Source organism: Mobula hypostoma, chromosome 15 (assembly GCF_963921235.1).
Source record: "Mobula hypostoma chromosome 15, sMobHyp1.1, whole genome shotgun sequence".
Taxonomy (NCBI): domain Eukaryota; kingdom Metazoa; phylum Chordata; class Chondrichthyes; order Myliobatiformes; family Myliobatidae; genus Mobula; species Mobula hypostoma.
In genome coordinates this window covers 1,080,437-1,098,702 of record NC_086111.1, presented here as the reverse complement: position 1 = coordinate 1,098,702, position 18,266 = coordinate 1,080,437, and the positions used below count along the sequence as shown (strand labels likewise).

The 18,266-nt window shown below is 43.5% G+C and overlaps 1 protein-coding gene across 1 annotated transcript in view; it reads right to left on the bottom strand.

The window, feature by feature from the left end:
- The window catches only part of cenpp (centromere protein P), a 289,475-nt gene that overhangs the window by 218,091 nt on the left and 53,118 nt on the right, over nt 1-18,266 (bottom strand). Inside the window, exon 6 of the mRNA XM_063067576.1 lies at nt 3-99. Within this exon, the coding sequence (XP_062923646.1) occupies nt 3-99 (97 nt within the window). The remainder of the gene's footprint in view (nt 1-2; nt 100-18,266) is intronic.

Genomic DNA, 18,266 nt, shown 5'->3' with positions numbered 1-18,266 from the left:
ACCTTGAAATTTCTAAAAGTAGCTTGGCGATATTCGTACCATTTTGTAAAGACTGAGATGGTTCTGAAAAACTGTAGGAGGCTCTTCTTTTCTTCAGTTCTATAAAGAATACAATGGCAATTAAAAAGAGCAAAAACAAAATCTAAATAGTTTCAAATGAAACTCAGTGTAGTGCAGTACTAAAAATTACCCAGACAAATCATTGCCAATGAAAAAAATGCAACTGCTGGAAATCTGAAATAAAAACAGAAAAAAACTCAGTAGGTCACACAACATCTGTGGAAGGAGAAACAGTTAACGTTTCAGATCTGGGAGTCTTTGTTAGAACTGGAAAAAGAGTGACCAGCTAGTTTAGATATTAGAGAAGATTGGGAGAGCAATGGGTGGGACAAAGGAATTTTTCTGATAAGATGAAATAATATAGGGGAGGCACAGTACCATAGTGGTTAGCACAACGCTTTACAGTACCAGCAACCCAGGTTCAATTCCGGCCGCACACATAAGGAGTCTGTATGTTCTCCCCATGACTGTGGATATCCCCCGAGTGCTCCAGTTTTCTACCACAGTCCAAAGACATACCATTTGGTAGGTTAATTGGTCATTGTAAATTGTCCTATGATTAGGTTAGCATTAAATTGGGGGATTGCCGGGCTGCGCAGCTCAAAGAGCCTACTCTGCGATGTATGTCAATATATAAATAAAGCAATTAATGGATAGTTTAAAATCAGATAAAAGTACCTTTTTCTGTCTTTTGTATTGCTCATGTTGTATAATTTGTGTAATGTTATACATGAGCAAGCCAGCTTATGAAAATGGAAGGGAAAAAATATGGTAAGCAAAAGTAGCCAGATTTCAAACAAACAGAAAGAAAGAGAGTGAGTTACCTAATCTTAGAGAATTCAGTTTCGAATCTTGTAGGCTGCAAGCTGCACAGACAGAAGATAACACTTGGTTCCTTGAGCAACACACATAAAAGTTGCTGGTGAACGCAGCAGGCCAGGCAGCATCTCTAGGAAGAGGTGCAGTCGACGTTTCGTCAGGGTCTCGGCCTGAAACATCGACTGCACCTCTTCCTAGAGTTGCTGCTTGGCCTGCTGCGTTCACCAGCAACTTTTATGTGTGTTGCTTGAATTTCCAGCATCTGCAGAATTCCTGTTGTTCTTGGTTCCTTGAGCTTGCTTTGGGCCTCATTGTGTTGTTCGTCCATCGCTGACGTCGATGAGGACCTTGACACCATTATGATGGTGTTGAGACTAGCGCGTGATTTGGATTTAAGTGAGGGAGAGTTGCGCAGCGTCAGCCTCACTCTCAGTTCCCAATTCCCATTTGGATCCTGTGGCAAGACAGAGTCTAGACGGCTGGAGATGGGACTAGGCGCAGTGGATGACCAGGACGTCTTCTGTGTCTTGTCCTGCTCTACACGTTCCACAACGCTTGCAGAGACTGCCTTCTTGACCATTGGACCTTCCATAGGTCTCGTCCGCTCAATCCGCCGGAGTCTGTCTTCACGTGCTGGGATAGACAACTCCCTATCACACCGAGGGTTTGAGACCCGTTGGCTACCCTCACCTGGTTTAGCCGGCTTGTCGAAGCCGTTGCCCGGGGTGTGGCCGCTGTCGGATGCAAACAGCTACGGGGAGCCACAGGTGAGAGCTGAGTGCCAGGTGGGGACCAAAGGTGAACTAACCGCCCTGAAAAGGACGTGACATGTTCCCTCATTGTAACTTTGCAGGAGTCCACAGACAAATGCCAGAGTGGCAATGCGATGGTGAATTAAAGTGGCAGCCAACTGGAAGGTCAGGATTGCTCCTTCAAGTATTCCACAAAGAGATCACCCAATCTCTGTTTGGTTTCTCCAATGCAGTGGAGACAAAATTTTACAGTAGATTGTACAACAGATTGGAAGTGTGCAAATGAATCACTATCTGACTCAAAAAGAATGGCCAGTGGGAAGAGAAAATATCCTGTGGTTGCGCAGGAAATACCATATGATGGCAAATGATGGACGAAGGAGGAAGTCATGAAGAGTGTGATCCCTTCTAATTGCAGAAATAGAAGGGGAGAGGAATGTGTCCTCAATGATAGAATCTTATTGGAGCTGGCATATTTTGTGAGGAATGTTCTGTTGAGTGCATAAGGTGATGGAATAGAAAGTAAAAACCAATGGAGATACTTTTCTTGGCTTGACCAAGAAGAGAAGGTGTAAGAGCAAAGATGCAAGAAATAGATGAGTTGAGGTCAGAAGCTCTATCTACTATGGTAACGAGGAAGCTACAGTTAAAAAACGAAGACATTTCAGAGGCACCTCCATGGAATCATTCACTACTGAAGCAAATGCAACAAAGGACAGAGAAGATAGAGCAGTACCGCACTGCAGAGGCCATTCAGCCCATGATGTTGTGCCAGACTTGATGCTAGTTTATACTGTGTAGTCCTCCTCTGTTTCATTCATATCCCTCCATTCCCTTCGTACTCATGTGCCTATTTAAAAGCCTCTTAAACTCCACCAAACTGCCTACGTCCACCTGCTTTCTAGCAGCCTATTCCAGGCACCAACCACTATGAATAAAAGAAAAACTTGCATGAATAACCGTAAAAGCATGCCCTCTGTTATTTGACATTTCTACCCTGGGGTACAGATTTTGACTGTCTACCCTTATATACAGCTCTCATGATTAAAAAAAATCCCCAGCAGGTCTCCTTTCAGCCTCAAATGCTCTTGGGAGAACAACTCAATCTTGCCCAATTTTCATTTTAGCTCATGCCTGAGAAACAACTTCTGCCTCTTCTCCGCAGTCTCTGCATCCTTTATATAATGGGATGACCAGAACTGAACATAATGCTCCAAGTGCTGTTTGGCTCAAGTTTATACAGCTGCAGTGTTACTTCCTTACATTTATACTCAATGCCCCAACCAGTGAAGGAAAGCAAACCATACGTTTACCACATTTCTACTCGTGTAGCCACATTCACTGAACTATGGACCTAGAACCCAAAAGCTGCTTGCTACCCTTGTCTTTGTAGGTGTGGCACTGATTACAAGTTTGGATGGTGCTTTCAAAGAGGGTATTAAATTGCTGCAATGCTTTCCATTAATGGTAAACACTGCAGCCATGATAGAAGAGTGTTTGAAAAGTGCAAGGGATGGCAATCACATAGGCTGCACTATCCTGGGTGGTGATGAGATTCTTGAAAGCTCATCATCCATTCATTCGTCCAAACTAGTGGAAACTGTTTAATCATTCTTTAGATCATGTATTTTAAGTGTGCAGAAGCTTTGGGGAATCACATGCCAAGATAGTGAGCCTCCAATTTCTTCTTGTAGTAATGTGTGGTTAAGTTTCTAGCGAACGCTCAACCACAAAATGTTAATTCGATTGGATTTACTACATTTAATGCTAAGTGGGACTCAATTATATGGAGATTTTAAAAAGTTCAGACCATTCCTCTTGGAAAGAGAAAGTAAACAAAATGACCAAATAATTATTTTGAACACTTTATGGAGAAGTTCTATTCTGTCGAATAAATGGATTAAACTTTTGGTATCCTCTTTAATATTACTGGCTAGCTTACCTTCGTATTCCATCCTTTTCTTCTCAATAACTGTTTAATTGCCTTCTGTTGGTTTTTAAAAGCTTCCCATCTTACCCCTTCCGAATTGCTTCCAGAAATTTTAGCCATTGCTGCTCTGCCAGCATTCTTTTCTAATCAATTTTGGCCAGCCTCTCTCATGCCTCTGTAATTCCCTTTACTCCACTATAATACTAATACATCTGACTTCAGCTTCTCCTTCTCAAATTTCAGGGTGAATTCGATCATATTATGATCATTTTCCCCTAAATGTTCTTTTACCTTAAACTCGCTAATCAATTCAGGTTCGTTGCACAATACCCAACCCAGAACAGCTGATCCCCTAGTGAGATCAAACATAAGCTTCTCTAAAAAGCCATCTCGTAGGCATTCTAGAAATTCTGCCTCTTGGGATCCAGCACCAACCTAATTTTTCTAATCTACCTGCATATTGAAATCCTCCATGAGTATTGTAATATTATCTTTTTGGCATACATTTTCTATCATCTGTTGTAATTTGCAGACCATATCTTTACTACGGCTTGGGGGTCTGTATATAACTCTCATCAGGGTCTTTGAACCCTTGCCATTCCTTAGCTCTACACACAATGATTCAACACCTTCTGAACCAATGTCACCTCTTGCTAATGATTTGACTTCAATATTTTACTGCAAAATTGACTGGAACTTTGCCCTATCAGCCTCTCCTTGCTAGCAGTCTCACTACACAATGCCTCTGTTTATAAATCAACTACCTCAGCATTATCACTCGGGTACCCATCCCACTGCCAAATTAGTTAAACCCTCCTGAACAGCTCTGGCATACCTGCCCGCAAGGATATTGTTCCCCCTCAGGTTCAGGTGTAACCATCCCTTATGTACAGCTCATACCTTCCCCAGAAGAGATCCCAATGGTCCATAAATCCGAACCTTCGCCCCTGCACCAGTTCTTCAACCACGCATTCTCCTGCCAAGTCATCCTATTCTTACCCACACTGACACATGGCGCAGGCAGCAATCCAGAGATTACTACCCTGGAGGTTCTTTTTTTCAGCTTTCCACCTGGCTCCCTTTGTATCGGGGTATTGTGTATATCTCTATCAAATCTCCTCTCAATGTTCTAGGGAATAAAGTCCTCACCTGTTCAACCTCTCCCTCTAACTTACATCAAGTTCCAGCAACATCCTTGTAAATTTTCCCTGCACTCTTTCAATCTTATTTACATCTTTCTTGTAGGTAGCTGACCAAAATTAGACACATACTCCAAATTATGCCTCACCAACATTTAATATAATTTCAACATAACATCCCAACTCCTGTACTCAAAACATTGATTTATGAAGGCCAAATGTGCCAAAAGCTTTCTTTACAACCCTATCTATCTTTAACACTACGTTCAGAAATTATGGATCGGTATTCTCAGATCAGCCTGTTCTACAGCACTCCTCAGTGCCCTACTGCTAACACTTGCCTGCATTAAATTCAATCCACCATTTTTCAGCCCATTTCTCCACCTGGTCCATATCCTGCTGTAAGCTTTGATAATCTTCCTTGCTGTTCACTAAATCTCCAATCTTGGTGTCATATGCAAAGTTGCTGATCAAGTTTAACACATTATCATCCAGATATTGATATAGATGACAAACTACAATGGACCCAGCACTGATCCCTGCGGCACACCACCCATCATTGGCCTTGAGTCAGAAAGACAACCACCTATAAACCCTCTCTGGCTTATTCCGTGAAGCCAATGCCTAATCCAATTTACGACATCACCTTGAATGCTATGCGACTGAACCTTCTTGATCAAGCTCCCATACACGGCCTCGCCAAAGTCCATATAGGCAATATCCACTGCCTTGCCTTCAACAGCTTTCCTGGTAACGTCCTCGAAAAACTCTGTAAGATTAGTTAGACATGATTTACCAGGTAGAAAACCATGTTGACTATCCCTAATCAGTCTCTGTCTATCAAAATACTTACATACCCAGATACATCCAGTCCCTGAGAATACCTTCCAACAACTTTCTGACTAACTGATGTCAGGTACACCGGCCTGTAATTTCCTGGCTTGCTCTTAGAACCCTTCTTAAACAACATTAGCTATCCTCCAGGCCTCCGGAACTTCACCTGCAGCTAAGCATGTTTTAAATATCTTTGCTAGGGCCTCTGTAATATCCACACTAGCCACCCACAGAGTCCGCGGGAACACCTTGTCAGGCCCTGGTGATTCAAATACCCTAATTTAACAGCAAACACTTCCTCCTCCTCCTACTCCTCTGTAATCTGTATAGGATCCATGCCCTCACTGCTGCTTTGCCTCCCTTCTATAGATTGTATCCATCTCCCAAATAAATATAGATGCAAAAGACCTATTTAAGACCCCCTTCACCTTTTTCAGCTCCAAGCAAACTCATGCTTTCTTTTGGACTCCTGATTTAGAACATAGAAAACCTACAACACAATACAGGCCCCTCAGCCCACAATGCTGTGCCAAACGTACTTACTTTAGAAATAGCCCTCTATTTTTCTAAGCTCCATGTACCTATCCAGGAGTCTCTTAAAAGACCCTATCGTATCCGCCTCCATCACCAGCTTAAAACTGTGCCCATGTTAGCCATTTCAGCCATCGGAAAAAGCTTCCGACTATCCACACAATCAATGCCTCTCATCTTATACACCTCCATTAGGTCACCTCCCATCCTCTGCCGCTCCAAAGAGAAAAGGTCGTTCACTTAACCTGTTCTCATGAGTTATGCTCCTCAATCCAGGCAACATCCTTGTAAATCTCCTCTGCACCCTTTCTATAGTTTCCACATCCTTCCTGTACTGAGGTGACCAGAACTGAGCACAGTACTCCAAGTGGAGTCTATATAGCTGTAACATTACCTCTCAGCTCTTAAACTCAGTCCCACAGTTCATAAAGGCCAATGCACCGTATGCCTTCTTAACCACAGAGTCAACCTGCGCAGCAGCTTTGAGTGTCCTATGGACTCAGACCCCAAGATCCCTCTGATCCTCCACACTGCCAAATCCTACCATTAATACTACAAAGTTTGTATATTCTGCCATAATATTTGACCTACCAAAATGAACCATCTCACACTTATCTGGGTTGAACTCCATCTGCCACTTCTCAGCCCAGTTTTGCATCCTATTGATGTCATGCTATAACCTCTGACAGCCCATCACACTATCCACAACACCCATCCCTCCACTTCCTCATCCAGGTCATTTATGAAAATCAAAAAGAGAAGGGGTCCCAGAACAGATCCCTGAGGCACACCACTGGTCACCAAACTCCATGCAGAATATGACCCATCTACGACCACAACCACTCTTTGTCTTCTGTGGGCAAGCCAATTCTGGATCCACAAAGCAAGGTCCGCTTGGATCCCATGCCCCCTTACTTTCTCAATAAGCCTTGCATGGGGTACCTTATCAAATGCCTTGCTGAAATCCATATACACTACATCTACTGCTCTACCTTCATCAATGTGTTTCGTCACATCCTCAAAAAATTCAGTCAGGCTCGTAAGGCACGACCTGCCTTTGACAAAGCCCTGCTAACTACTCCTAATCATATTATGCCTCTCAAAATGTTCATAAATCCTGCCTCTCAGGATCTTTTCTATCAACTTACTAACCACTGAAGAAAGACTCACTGATCTATAATTTCCTGGGCTATCTTACTCCCTTTCATGAATAAGGGAACAACATTTGCAATCTTCCAATCATCCGGAACCTCTCCCGTCCCCATTGACAATGCAAAGATCATTGCCAGAGGCTCAACAATCTCCTCCCTTGCTTCCCACAGTAGCCTGGGGTAGATCTCACCTGGTCCCAGAGACTTATCCAACTTGATGCTTTCCAAAAGCTCCAACACATCCTCTTAATGTCTATATGCTCAAGCTTTTCAATCCGCTGTAAGTCACCCCTACAATTGCCAAGATCCTTTTCCATAGTGAATACTGAAGTATTCATTAAATACCTCCGCCATCTCCTCCGGTTCCATACACACTTTTCCACTGTCACACTTGATTGGTCCTATTCACTCATATCTTATCCTCTTGCTCTTCACATACTTGTAGAATGCCTTGGGTTTTTCTTTAATCCTGCTGGCCAAGGCCTTCTCAAGGCCCCTTCTGGCTCTCCTAATTTCATTCTTAAACTCCTTCCTGCTTGCCTTATAATCTGCCAGATCTCTATCATTACCTAGTTTGTTTGTTTTTTTTCGTAATTTATTTTTTATTGAATTTCACCATCAAACAAACATCTCCATAAGACGTATTTCACTTTTTGGAAGCTTTTCTTTTCTTCTTGACTAGATTTTCAACTGCCTTTGTACGCCACGGTTCCTGTACCCTGCCATCCTTTCCCTGTCTCATTGGAACGTACCTATGCAGAACTCCACGCAAATATCCCCTGAACATTTGCCACATTACTGCTGTACATTTCCCTGTGAACATCTCTTCCCAATTTATGCTTCCAAGTTCCTGCCTGATAGCTTCATATTTCCCCTTACTCCAATTAAACACTTTCCTAACTTGTCTGTTCCTGTCCCTCTTCAATGCTATGGTAAAGGAGATAGAATTGTGATCACTATCTCCAAAATGCTCTCTTACTGTGAGATCTGACACCTGATCAGGTTCATTTCCCAATACCAGATCAAGTACAGCCTCTCCTATTGTAGGCTTATCTACATATTGTGTCACGAAACCTTCCTGAACACACCTAACAAACTCCACCCTATCTAAACCCCTTGCTCTAGCAGGATGCCAATCAATATTTGGGAAATAAAAATCTCCCACGACAACCCTGTTATTATTACACCTTTCCAGAATCTGTCTCTCTATCTGCTCCTCAATGTCCCTGTTACTATTGGGTGGTCTATAAACAAACACCCAGTAGAGTTATTGACCCCTTCCTATTCCGAACTTCACCCACAGAGACTCCGTAGACAATCCCTCCATGTCTTCCTCCTTTTCTGCACCTGTGACACTATCTCTGATCAGCAGTGCCATGTCCCCAACTCTTTTGCCTCCCTTCCTGTCCTTTCTGAAACATCTAAAGCCTGGCACTCTAATTAACCATTCCTGCCCCTGAGCCACCCAAGTCTCTTTAATGGCCACAGCATAGCTCCAAGTACTGATCCACGCTCTAAGCTCATTCACTTTGTTCATGATGTTTATTGCATTAAAATAGACACATCTCAAACTTCCTATTCTCCCTCTCGCACTGTCTCCAAGCTTTCTCTATTTGTGAGGCCAACTGCCTCTTCCTCCATCTCTTCAGTTCGGTTCCCACCCCCCAGCAATTCTAGTTTAGCCTCTCCCCAATAGCCTTAGCAAACCTCCTTGCCAGGGTATTGGTCCCCCTCAGATTCAAGTGCAACCCATCCTTTTTGTACAGGTCATGCCTGCCCCCATAGATGTCCCAATGATCCAGAAATCTGAATCCCTGCCCCCGCTCCAATTCCTCAGCCACGCATTTATCCTCCAACTCACTCTATTCCTATACTCACTGTCGCATGGCACAGGCAGTAATCCCGAGATTACTACCTTTGAGGTCCTGCTTCTCAACTTCCTTCCTAACTCCCTGTCGTCTGTTTTCAGGATCTCCTCCCTTTTCGTACCTATGTCGTTGGTATCAATATGTGCCACAACCTCTGGCTGTTCACCTTCCCACTTCAGAAAATCGTGGATGCGATCAGAAACATCCTGGACCCTGGCACCTGGGAGGCAAACTACCATCCATGTTTCTTTCCTGTGTCCACAGAATCACCTGCCTGACTCCCTAACTATAGAGTCCTCTATTACTGCTGCCTTCTTCCTTTCCCTACCCTCCTGAGCCACAGGGCCAGACTTTGTGGCAGAGGCGCAGCCACTGTTGCTTCCCCCAGGTAGGCCATCCCCCCCAACAGTACTCGAGCAGGAGTACTTATTGTTAAGCTGGACAGCCACAGGGGTACTCTCTAGTATCTGACTCCTGCCCTTCCCTATTCTGACTGTTACCCACTTATCTTTCTCCCGAGGCCCCGGTGTGACTACTTGCCTAGAGCTCCTCTCTATTACCTCCTCACTTTCCCTGACCAGACTAAGGTCATCAAGCTGCATGTCTAGTTCCCTAACCCAGTCCCCAAGGAGCTGCAGCTCAACACAGCTGGTGCAGATGTGGCTGTCCGGGAGGCTGGGACTCTCCTGGACATCCCACATCTGACACCCAGCACAGAACACCAGCCTCATAGTAATCCTTCCTGTTTCTATTCTTCACAGGTAACTTACCTCGCCTTGACCCGTATCGCCGAAGCCCAAATGAGCCAAAGCCCTACTACTCTGCCTCAGATCACTCCGTCCATGACAGCTACTTTGATGACCGCTCTGCAAGGCAGTGTCTCCCTTTTATGCCTGAACCTTCCCTGCTATCTAACTCATGATTGGTGCTCCAGTGATAGCCGCTGATAGGCCATGTACGATGGACAAACGCTCTTGAAGTTCCCTTTTTAAATAACCGCTGCCAACCTGTGAGAAGTCCCTCTTGGTAAAGCTCTGTTGACGCTGCTGATAGGCCAGTTACAATGGATTTGATTCTTAAGTATTTGCTTACCTTTGTTATACTCAAGTACCTCATTTGTTCATACCTCTCTCAATATCTCTCAAAAATGAAGGTTCCCTAAACATGCTATCCTTGCCTTTTATTCTGAGAGGAACATATAAACTCTGTACTCACAAAATATCACTTTTGAAGGCCTCACACTTACCAAGTACACTTTTGCCAGAAAACAACCTATCCCATTCCACACATGCCAGAACCTTACTGATACCATCAAAATTGGTCTTCAGTTTAGAATCTCAACCCGTAAGATCATAGAATATAAGACAAAGGAGCAGAATTAGGCTATTTGGCCTTCGAGTCTGCTACGCCATTTCATCATGGCTGATTTATTGTCCCTCTCAATCCCATTCTCCTATCTTCTGTCCGTAACCTTTGATACCCTGATTAATCAAGAACCTTCACCCTCTGCCTTAAATATACCCAATGAATTGGCCTACATAGCCATCTGTGGCAACGAATTCCACAGATTCTACACCCTTTATCCTAAGAAATTTTTCCACATCTCTGTTCTAAATGGGTGACCTTCTATTCTGAGGCTGTGCCCTCTGGTCCTGGACTGCCCCACTATTGGAAGCATCCTCTCCACATTCAATGACAACCTCTTCATTCTTCTAAACTCCAGCAAGTACCCCAGAGCCATCAAACACTCCTCATGTTAACCCTTTCATTCCTGGGATCATTCTCATGAAGCTCATCTGGACCCTCTCCAATGCCAGCACATCTTTTTTTAGATAAGGGGTCCAAAACTAATCATAAATATTCCAAGTGCAGTCTGACCAATGTTTTATAAAGACTCGGTATTATATCCTTGCTTTTATATTCTAGTCTTCTTAAAATGAATGTTAACATTGCATTTGCCTTCCTTACCACTGACTCAACCTGCAAGTTAAGCTTTAAGGAAACCTGCACAAGATCTCACAAGTTCTGTTGCACCTCTGATTTCTGAATTTTCTCTGCACTTAGAAAATAATTCAGCCTTCATTCTTTCTACCGAAGTGCGTGACAATGCACTTGCCTACATTATATTCTATCTGCCACTTCTTTGCCCATTCTCTCAATCTTCGTCCTTATACAGCCATCAATTCCTTCATCCAAATCATTGATATATAACTTGAAAAGATGCATTCGCAACATCGACTCCTGTGGAACACCACTAATTACTGGCAGCCAATCTTCTATCCATGTTAGTATCCTCAACGTAATACCATGGGTTTTTATCTTGTTAAGCAGCCTCATGTGTGACACCTTGTTAAAGGCCTTCCGAAAATCCAAGTAAGCAACATCTACTGACTCTCCTCTGTCTATCTTGCCTGTTACTCCCACAAAGAATGCCACCAGGTTTTCAGGCAAGATTTCCCTTCAAGAAAATCAAGCCAACTTTGCCCTATTTGGTCATGTGCCTCCAAGTACCCTGAACCTCACCCTTAATAATAGATTCCAACATCTTTCCTACTACTGTAGTCAGGCTAACTGGCCTATCTTCTTTTCTGCCTTCCTCCCTTTATAAAGAGTGCAATGTCATTTGCAATTTTCCAGTCCTCCAGAACCATTCCAGATCCTCTTCAACTACCTCCTTCAGAACCCTGGGGTATAGTCCAAGTAACTTACCTACCTTCAGACTTTTCAGCTTCCTAAGCACCTTCTTCTTAAGTAATAGAAATGACACTCATCTCTGCCTCTGACACATTCCTTTTCTGGCATCCTCCTACAGTCTTCTACAGTGAAGACTGATGCAAAATACTTAATAAGTTCGTGCAATGATTTTTTGTCCCCATTACTATCTCTCCAGCATCATTTTCCAGTGGTCCAATATCCACTCATTTATTTTACTCTTTATATGTCTGAAAAAAAGGTTTTGTATCCTTTGAATTTTTTTGAAACTATTTCATTTTAACTCTGTGGCTTTTTATCAGCGAGCCTTCTGTTCGTTTTTGAAAGCTTCCCAATCCTCTACTTTTTCACTAATTTTTGCCCTCTTATATGCCCTTTCTTTTGCTTTTATGCTGTCTATGTCAGCCATATTTGCCTCATCCTCCCTTTAGAATCCTTCTTCATCTTTGGGATTTATCTTTCCTACACCTTCCAAGTTGCTCCCAGAAGCTCTAGCCATTGCTGCTCTGCCATCATCCCTGCCAGTGTCCCCTTCCAATCAACTTCGGCCAGCTCCTCTCTCATACCTCTGTATTTCCCTTTATTCCATTGTAATACTGATGCATCTGATTTTAGCTTCTTCTTCACAAACTACAGTGTTAATTCTATCATATTGTAAACACTGTCACTTAAGAGTTCCTTTACCTTAAACTCCCTAATCAAATCTGGCTCGATACATAATCCAGAATCGCCATTCGCCAAGTGGTCTCACCCACAAGCTGCACTAAAGAGCCATCTACAAATTCCCTCTCTTGGAATCCAGTACCAGCCTGACTTTTCCAATTTACCTGCATATTGAAAACCCCATGACTTTCACAACATTGTCCTCGCTATGTGCCTTTTCTTTCTCCCATTGTAATCTGTAGCCCATATCCTGGCTGCTCTTCAGAGAGCTGTATATTACTCCCATCAGGATCTTTTTCCTCTTGCAGTTTCTTAACTCTACCCACAAGGATTCTACACCACCTTTTTCTAAGAATTCGATTTCAATTTTTACCAACTGAGTCACCCTCCCTCTCTGCCTATCCTTTCAATACAATGTGTATTCTTGGATGTTAAGCTCTCAACTATGATCTTCTTTCAGCCACAGCTCAGCAATGCACACAACATCATACCTTACAACCTCTGAGCGACAGGATCATCTACCTTATTCCATATACTACGTGCACACCAAATATAACAGCGTCATCATCCTTTTCAATTTTGGCACCCTTTTACACTTGAACTTATCCCATTGACTGCAATGTTGCCCTATCATCTGCCTGACCTTCCTTGCAGTCTCACTACACACTGCATCTAGTTGTATACCAACTGCCCCATCCATAGCCCTATCACTCCAGATCCCATACCCCTGCTAAATTAGTTTCGGTCCTCCCCAACAAAGATATAGGCCCCCCTTGGGTTCAGATGTAAACCTTCCTTTTCATACCATCCCCAGAAAAGATCCCAATGACCCAGAAATCTGAAACCCTGCTCCCTGCACCAATTATTCAGCCACGTATTCATCTGCCAAATCATCCTATTCTTACCCGCACTGATGCATGGCACGGGCAGCAATCCGGAGATTACTACCCTGGAGGTCCTGGTTTTCAGCTTTCTGCCTAACTCCCTATATTCTTCCTTCAGCATCTCCTCCCTTTTTCTACCTATGTCATTGGTACCAATAGGTACCATGATTTCCAGCTGTTCATCCTCCCCCTTTAGAACGCTGTAGACCTGATCAAAGATATCCCTGACTCTGACAACTGGGAGACAATATACCATCTCTTTCAAGACAGTCTGCACCTCTAATTATGGAATCCCATCACTACTGCATTCCTGTTTTCCCCCTTTCACTTCTGAGCCACAGACAGAGGCTCAATGGCAAAGATCAAGTCATTTAGCTTTCCCCAAAAGGTCATCTCCCCCCACCCCCCAACAGTATCCAAAGCGGTAGACTTATTATTGAGGTATACTTACTATTTCCATAATTACCTAGAAACTAATGGCATTATGATCACTAGATGCAAGGTGTTCCCCTACACAAACATCTGTCACCTGTCTCATTCCCTTATCTTTATTTATCCACATCTACATTTTTCAGAAAATATATCTAGACAGATTTTGATAATCAACAGTGCTGTATAACAAATATGTACACTGGGGCATTGCTACTTTCTTGGCACTGTCTTTTATCAAACTTTGATGCATAAATGCTCTTTATTTCCCCAAACAATATTTCATCCACCAACTTTATAACAAACTCCAAGATACAGTATATTACCTTCAAGAGGAAGGGAATTAAAACGATGAGTTGGTATTAGTTGAAAATCACTCTTGTGGGAAGTGCAAATCTAAAATAAGGCAACACACAATCCAAAGCAATTCGCCAGCTCACACTTTCATCTTGCTATAGATCCATGACTTCGTCCACATAGGAACTCACAGACAGATGATGCTTATTTATGTCTTATTTTAATGCCATGTTTCATGTGCATACAATAATGTTGCAACAGATTTTCATTACCAACGACTTCCCACAGTGAGTTAGATCTGAGGACCAGGGATGAGCTCCACTGACCAGGCAGTACAAAATTTCATAGTCTAAAACAAAAATGTGTTGGCAAATCTTTTTCTGCAGATGTTGGGCTCAGAAAATCATTAGTCACAGCCAATTGGAACTAACGTTTTGGGCAGAAAAGGGCAGTAAAATCCATTATCCATGTGTTTCCAATTGGAAGCAGGAGATAAACATTTGGCATTTGGTCTGAGGGAATAAAAAAAATCTACAGTTAGAGAAAGTTTGGAAAGAAGAAGCCAGTTGTGTAATTGGTGACAGGTGGAATATATTGAGAAGTAGGCTGTTAATGTTTTGGAGTTGGGAATATACAATAAAAAAGAAAATCCAGGCAGGAAAAGAGTCAGAAGGGTTAATGGCTGATGTGGTACATCGTGAGGTGGGATTGAATGGTGGTTTGGGAACAGTTGGGGATAAGGGAGGGTTGCTTGAGTACAGGTTCAGTTAAATGAGTAATTTTTACCTTGCAGACCTTTGGGATTGGCAATATGATCAACAAAGTGTATACCTGAGGGAATTGTCATCTAAGTTTCCTTATAATGAACAGTGCATGACTTCATCATACTAGTTCCTCATAAATAAATTGCATAGATGAGATGCACAGTTGAACTTTCCAACTAAAATGAAACAACTCAGAAATAGTTGTTCATGTTTCATTTCAGGGGAGAAAGAAAGATTAATTTTCAATTGCCCAATGTTGAAGAAAAAACAGCTGCATGCAACTACTTGTTCAGTCAATGTACATTTAGCTAAGCAACACATACAAAATGCTGGAGGAACTCAGCAGGCCAGGCAGCATCTATGGAAAAGGGTACAGTCAACATTTCGGGCTGAGACCCTTCAAGCAGGACTGGAGAAAAAAAGATGAAGAGTAGATTTAAAAGGTGGGGGGAGGGGAGGCAGAAACACAAGGTGATAGATGAAGTACGGAGGGGGGTGAAGTAAACAGCTGGGAAGTTGATTAGTGAAAGAGATACAGAGCTGGAGAAGGGGAGATCTAATAGGAGAGGACAGAAGGCCATGGAAGAAAGGAAAGTGGGGAGAAGCACCAGAGGGAACTGATGGTCAGCCAAGGAGATAAGCTGGGACAGGGAAAAGAGGACCGGGATTGGTGAAAGAGGGTTGGGGGGAGGGGGGGAGCTTCACCAGAAATTTCAGAATTTGCTGTTCATGCCATCAGGTTGGAGGTTACTTAGGCGGAATACAAGATATTGTTCCTCTAACCCGAGTGTGGCCTCATCACGACAGTAGAGGAAGCCATGGACTGACATTATCGGAATGGGAATGGGAAATGGAATTAAAATGGGTGACTACTGGGAGATCCTGCTTCTTCTGGTAGGTGGAACATAGGTGCTCAGCGAAGTAGTCTCCCAAGCTATGCTGGATCTCACCAATATACAGGAGACCACACTGGGAGGACCAGAGACAGTATATGACCCCATCAGACTCCCAGGTGAACTGTTGCCTCACCTAGAAGGACTATTTGGGGCCCTGAATGGTAGTGAGGGAGGAGGAGTAGGGGCAGGTGTAGCACTTGTTCTGTTTACAAGGATAAGTGCCAGGAGGGAGATGGGAGACCAGTGGGGAGCGACAAATAAACAAGGGTGTCGCATAGGGAGCGATCCCTCCGGAAAGCAGAAAGTGGGTGGGGGGGGGGTGAATGTGCTTGGTGGTGGGATCTCATTGGAGATAGCGGAAGCTGTAGAGAGTTATGTGCTGGAATTGGAGGCTGGTGAGATGGTAGATGAGGATAAGAGGAACCCTATCCCTGGTAGGATGGTGGGAGGATAGGAAGAGAATAGACATGCGTGAAATGGAAGAGAATAGACATGCGTGAAATGGAAGAGATGTGGTTGAGGCCAGTGTTGATGGTGGAGGAAAGGAATCCCCTTTCTTTGAAAAAGGAGGACACCTCCTTCATTCTGGAATGAAAAGCTTCATCCTGAGAGCAGAAGTGGCGGAGATGGAGGAATTGAGAGAAGGGGATGGCGTTTTTTCGAGTAACAAGGAGGCAAGAGGTATAGTCCAGGTAGCTGTGAGAGCCTGTGGATTTACAGTAGACATCAGTAGATAAGCTGTCTCCAGAGACAGAGATCAAGAAAGGGGAGGAAGGTGTTGGAAATGGACCAGGTAAATTTGAGGGTAGAGTGGAATTTTGAGGCAAAGCTGATGAAGTTGACGAACTCCGCATGGGTGCAAGAAGCATCACCAATGTAGTCGTCGATGTAGCGTAGGTAAAGTGGGGAATGGACACCATTGTAGGTTTGGAATATAGACTGTTCCACGTAGCCAACAAACAGGTAGGCATAGCTGGGACCTTTGTGAGTGCCCCTGGCTACAGCTTTTGTTTGAAGGAAGTGGGAGGAGCCAAAGGAGAAATTATTAAGAGTGAGGACGGAGGAAAAGTAGTGGTGGAGGGGAAATGGTTGGGTCTGGTGTCCAGAAAGAAATGGAGAGCTTTGAGGCCTTCCTGGTGGGGGATGGAGGTATACAGGCTGGACATCCATAGTGAAAATAAGATGATGGGAGCTAGGGAGCTTGAAATCATTGAAAAGATCCAGAGCATGTGAAGTGTCACGGATGTAGGTAGGAAGGAACTGAACTGGAGGGATAAGACACAGTCAAGTTATATCGAGCAGATATAAGTTCAGTGGGGCAGAAGCAAGTTGAAACAATGGGTCTACCTGGATAACTGGGTTTGTGGATCTTGGGTAGGAGGTAGTAACAGGAGGTGCGGGGTGAGGGAATTATGAGGATGGTGGCAGTGGATGGGAGATCCCCGGAGCTAATAAGGTCAGTGACGGTGTGGGAGACAATGGCCTGGTGCTCCTTAGTGGAGTCCTATTTGTGTGGTGAGAAAAGGAGGTGCCTGAGAGATGTCGCTGGACCTCAGTACGCTAGAAGTCAGTCCACCAAACTGCTACAGCACCCCCCCTATCAGCGGGCTGATTGTGAACTTCTAGCATTGCCCCCCCCTTACTATTCCCCAACCCCTTTTCCCTCTCTGGCCTTATCTTCTTGCCTGCCCATCGCCTTCCTCTAGTGCTCCTCCCCCTGTTTCTTTCTTCCATGGCCATCTGTCCTCTCCCCCTCCTCCAGCTCTGTATCTCGTTCACCAATCAACTTCCCAGCTCTTTACTCCGCCCCTCCCCCTCCTGGTTTCATCTATCACCTTGTGTTTCCCTCTCCCCCCACCTTTTAAATCTACTCCTCATCTTTTTTTTCTCCAGTCCTGCTGAAGGATCTCGGCCAAAACGTTGACTGTACTCTTTTCCATAGATGCTGCCTGGCCTGCTGAGTTCCTCCAGCATTTTGTGTCTGTTGCTTGGATTTCCAGTATCTGCAGATTTTCTTGTTTGTGATTACATTTAGCTAAAGTCATTGAATATATACATAGTAACTACTGTGACCACTGGGTACATATTCTTTGCTCCCTTTATCAGAGATAATGGAGAGATGACATTCTTCCAGTAGAGTATGGAATATAACAATGTGCATGGACCTCCAATGTCTATCTCCAAGAATCAATCAGTCCTGAAAAATGTTGCTTCTGATTGTGCATAGGGTACACAATAGGAGAGCAAAATGATGAAATAGCCTCCATTACCTTACTCTCATTAATTTACTTTTCACAGACATAATAGAATTGTTATGAATGAAACTACTTCTTTTAGTACAACCATTTGTTCTTGTACAAATTATCTTTCAAACGAGCAAGTCATTTATTGTTCTGTGCTAAATAGGACAGAGCAATAATAGATAACTAACTTAAAACTGGAGAAACATGAAGTTGGCCTGGCCCTGCACTCTTCTTTCTCCAAAAGGCTATATTTATTTTAAATGCAATATTTGTATTTATTCTAAGTCACGATAA